The sequence below is a fragment of the Orycteropus afer genome, unplaced genomic scaffold (genome assembly GCF_000298275.1).
Source record: "Orycteropus afer afer isolate SDZICR_OR568_19922 unplaced genomic scaffold, OryAfe1.0 scaffold00063, whole genome shotgun sequence".
Taxonomy (NCBI): Eukaryota; Metazoa; Chordata; class Mammalia; order Tubulidentata; family Orycteropodidae; genus Orycteropus; species Orycteropus afer.
Window position 1 is genome coordinate 8677289 of NW_006921650.1, and position 2818 is coordinate 8680106.

General features: G+C 36.7%; 1 protein-coding gene across 1 annotated transcript in view; it reads right to left on the reverse strand.

Annotated features, from left to right (window-relative positions):
* The window catches only part of CDK14 (cyclin dependent kinase 14), an 835387-nt gene that overhangs the window by 588137 nt on the left and 244432 nt on the right, over nt 1-2818 (reverse strand). The window contains exon 3 of the mRNA XM_007939825.1: nt 2563-2808. Coding sequence (XP_007938016.1) covers nt 2563-2808 — 246 coding nt within the window. The remainder of the gene's footprint in view (nt 1-2562; nt 2809-2818) is intronic.

Genomic DNA, 2818 nt, shown 5'->3' on the forward strand with positions numbered 1-2818 from the left:
ACTTGACTGCTAACCAGAAGGCTGGCGGTTCAAACCCACCAGCCACTCCTCGGAAGGAAGGTTGAGCAATCTACTTCTGCAGTGATACTGCCTCGGAAACCCAAGGAGGAATCGCTATGAGTCGGAGTCGACTCGATGGCAGTGAGTTTGGTTTTTTTGGTTATTTTTGCTGTAGATACTGTTAGTTTTGGTTATAGTTGCTCTAATTGTATGAAGAGTTCCAAAACCTATTCCACTGCCTTCCTCCCAGAGTCCTCTCCTATTGATATTTTAAATTATGTTCAGATATTATTTTAATAAAAATAACTACAAATTACATCAAATTTATACAATGACCAGTCTATATACAATTATACATGTATATGCAGAATATATGGGAGCTGTGGTGGCGTAGTGCCTAAGGCATTTGACTGCTAACCAGAAGGCTGGTGGTCAGAACCAATTTGATGCAGTGAGTTTTAAGTTTATGCAGAATATATATAGATTCATCTCAACTTTCCTTAGCAAAGATTTTAATGAATTCCCTCTTAGAAATTAAGAATGAATATCATAAGCCCACTGTTACCATTTAGCCACTGTTACCATTTAGACCATGATGCATATTTTGACTTTTAAAAAACAAGACTCCCCAGTAGCAATAAGCACACTTAGTACCCAGATCTTGGCTTCTAAATGCCATCCTCCAACAAAAGGAACCAGTGGTCCCTGGATAAATAGCTAATTCCAGGGCTGGGGCAGGTAAAATACAATATAAACTGGTATCATTTTGTAGGACCAGCGAGCCAGGAAATGTTCATAAAATAAAAGGCTGAGGGCATCTCAGAGAGACACAGGCATAAACCTAAAAAAGCTTCCAATGCCCAAAGTAATAACAGTTTGAAAAACAAAATGAATAATATAAGTAGGTAGGATTGCCAGATAAAATGCAAAGTAGCCAGTTAAATTTGAATTTCAGATAAACAGTGAATAATTTTTTAGTATAAGTATGCCTGATTGCAGTATCTGAAATTCAAATTTCTGTATATCTTATATAGGTTAATATACAAATAATAGTAAGATAATTATATAATTAAAAAAATACATAATTCCCTTTGTATTTAAAGAAAAAAAAAAAACACTGCCATCAAGTTGGATCCAACTCATAGCAACCCCTCCTTGGTTTTCTGAGGTGCTATCTCTATGGAAGTAGATTGCCCAATCTTCCTTCCAAGGTGTGGCTGGTGGGTTTGAACGGCCAGCCTTCTGGTTAGCAGTCAAATGTCTTAGGAATTATGTTACCAGAGCTCCCTCTCTTTGTATTGTTGCTGTTGTTATGTGCCATTGAGTCAGACCCGACTCATAGCAACCCCTCCTTGGGTTGCCGAGGCTGTATCAATACGGAAGTAGATTGCCCAACCCTCCTTCCAAGGAGTGGCTGGTGGGTTTGAACTGCCAGCCTTCTGCTTAGCAGTCAAGTGCCTTAGGCACTATGCTACCAGAATCATTCTCAACAATTCCTTTCATTCTTCTAAATAGTACTGAATCTAAAAATTTTCCCAGAAGTTAGCAACATGTTTGTGACCTAGGTGGACCCTACTTTATAATCATATGCAAGATCATGCAGCCCAGCTGGAAAAAAACAGATCATCAATTAACATTGCATTAATAGTATTTATTTCCATTTCATTAACAAAATGTGACACAAAATCTATACAGCAGCATACAGATTAAACAAATTAAACTGTCCATATTCTACTAGCACCTAATTTTCCCGCCCTGTTTTATCCCTCACAAGTTTAAATTTGTGAAATGGCATGTGGTTCTTTGCAAGATAACAGGAACAAAATTTTTGAGCATTTTCCTCTTGCCTTTTAAACTCTTAGAGTATCTATATCAAAAAAGTCTTAAGTGTTAAGTTAAATCAGAAAAGTACTTAATTTCAAAAGATCATGAAGTTTTTACAATGTTAAATGCAGACCAATTTTGGAATATCAGCTACAGTACAAAAATTTTATAGAAAAAAGGACAAGAATCAGGCTCAAAATTATATACTTTATAAGTTCAAAATTCAAGAATTGCTTTGATTTAGTTTGTTTACAAAGTTTCATTATGATGAAAAGGATTTCTCTTTAAGATGATCAGTTTCAATATCTAGTTATTAAATTTTTTAAAAAAACTTATGCTGAAAACAAATTGGTGTAAGCTAAAAAAACTTGATATTTATTCTGAAATGAATTTGTTTGTGAATTTGCCAAATGTTAAAACTATTCTTACTGCCTGCAAACAGAGTAAAATCTCCAAGACTTGGAGATACCAAATTTTAATTATGAATTCCTCTAACTGAAAACAACTTTCAGGAAAAAAAAAAATTGCAATCATTTCTCATTTGCTTTCTGAATACTTATAAATAAACAGCGTGAATAGATTTTGCACTTTTTCTCTCTTACAGAACATTAAGCTACCGTGGGAGAGTATGAACAACAGCGCACTGATTAAGTTACCTGCTGCCTTCAGCACAGCTGGCTACTATTACGAGAGTCATACTCCTCTGCTGACCCAGTGACGAGAGAAGGCTGCACTTACCGAGCTGGGGCTAGAGTGCCTTCGAACTTTAGGCGACTCTTTCCCGGCAGAGGAGGTCTTAAAGTTAATGCAAGCATTGTTCTCAGAATGTACTCTCTTTACTTGATTAGCTGGCTTCTCAAATGGGTCGAAAGTGCTCTGTGTCCTCTGAACTCTGACTTTTTTATCCTCAGGAATTGTGTCCAGGGGTTTGATTACTGAGTCCATTCCCTGGCAGTTCCGTGTAGACATCTTTGTGACACATATCTGGGGGGGG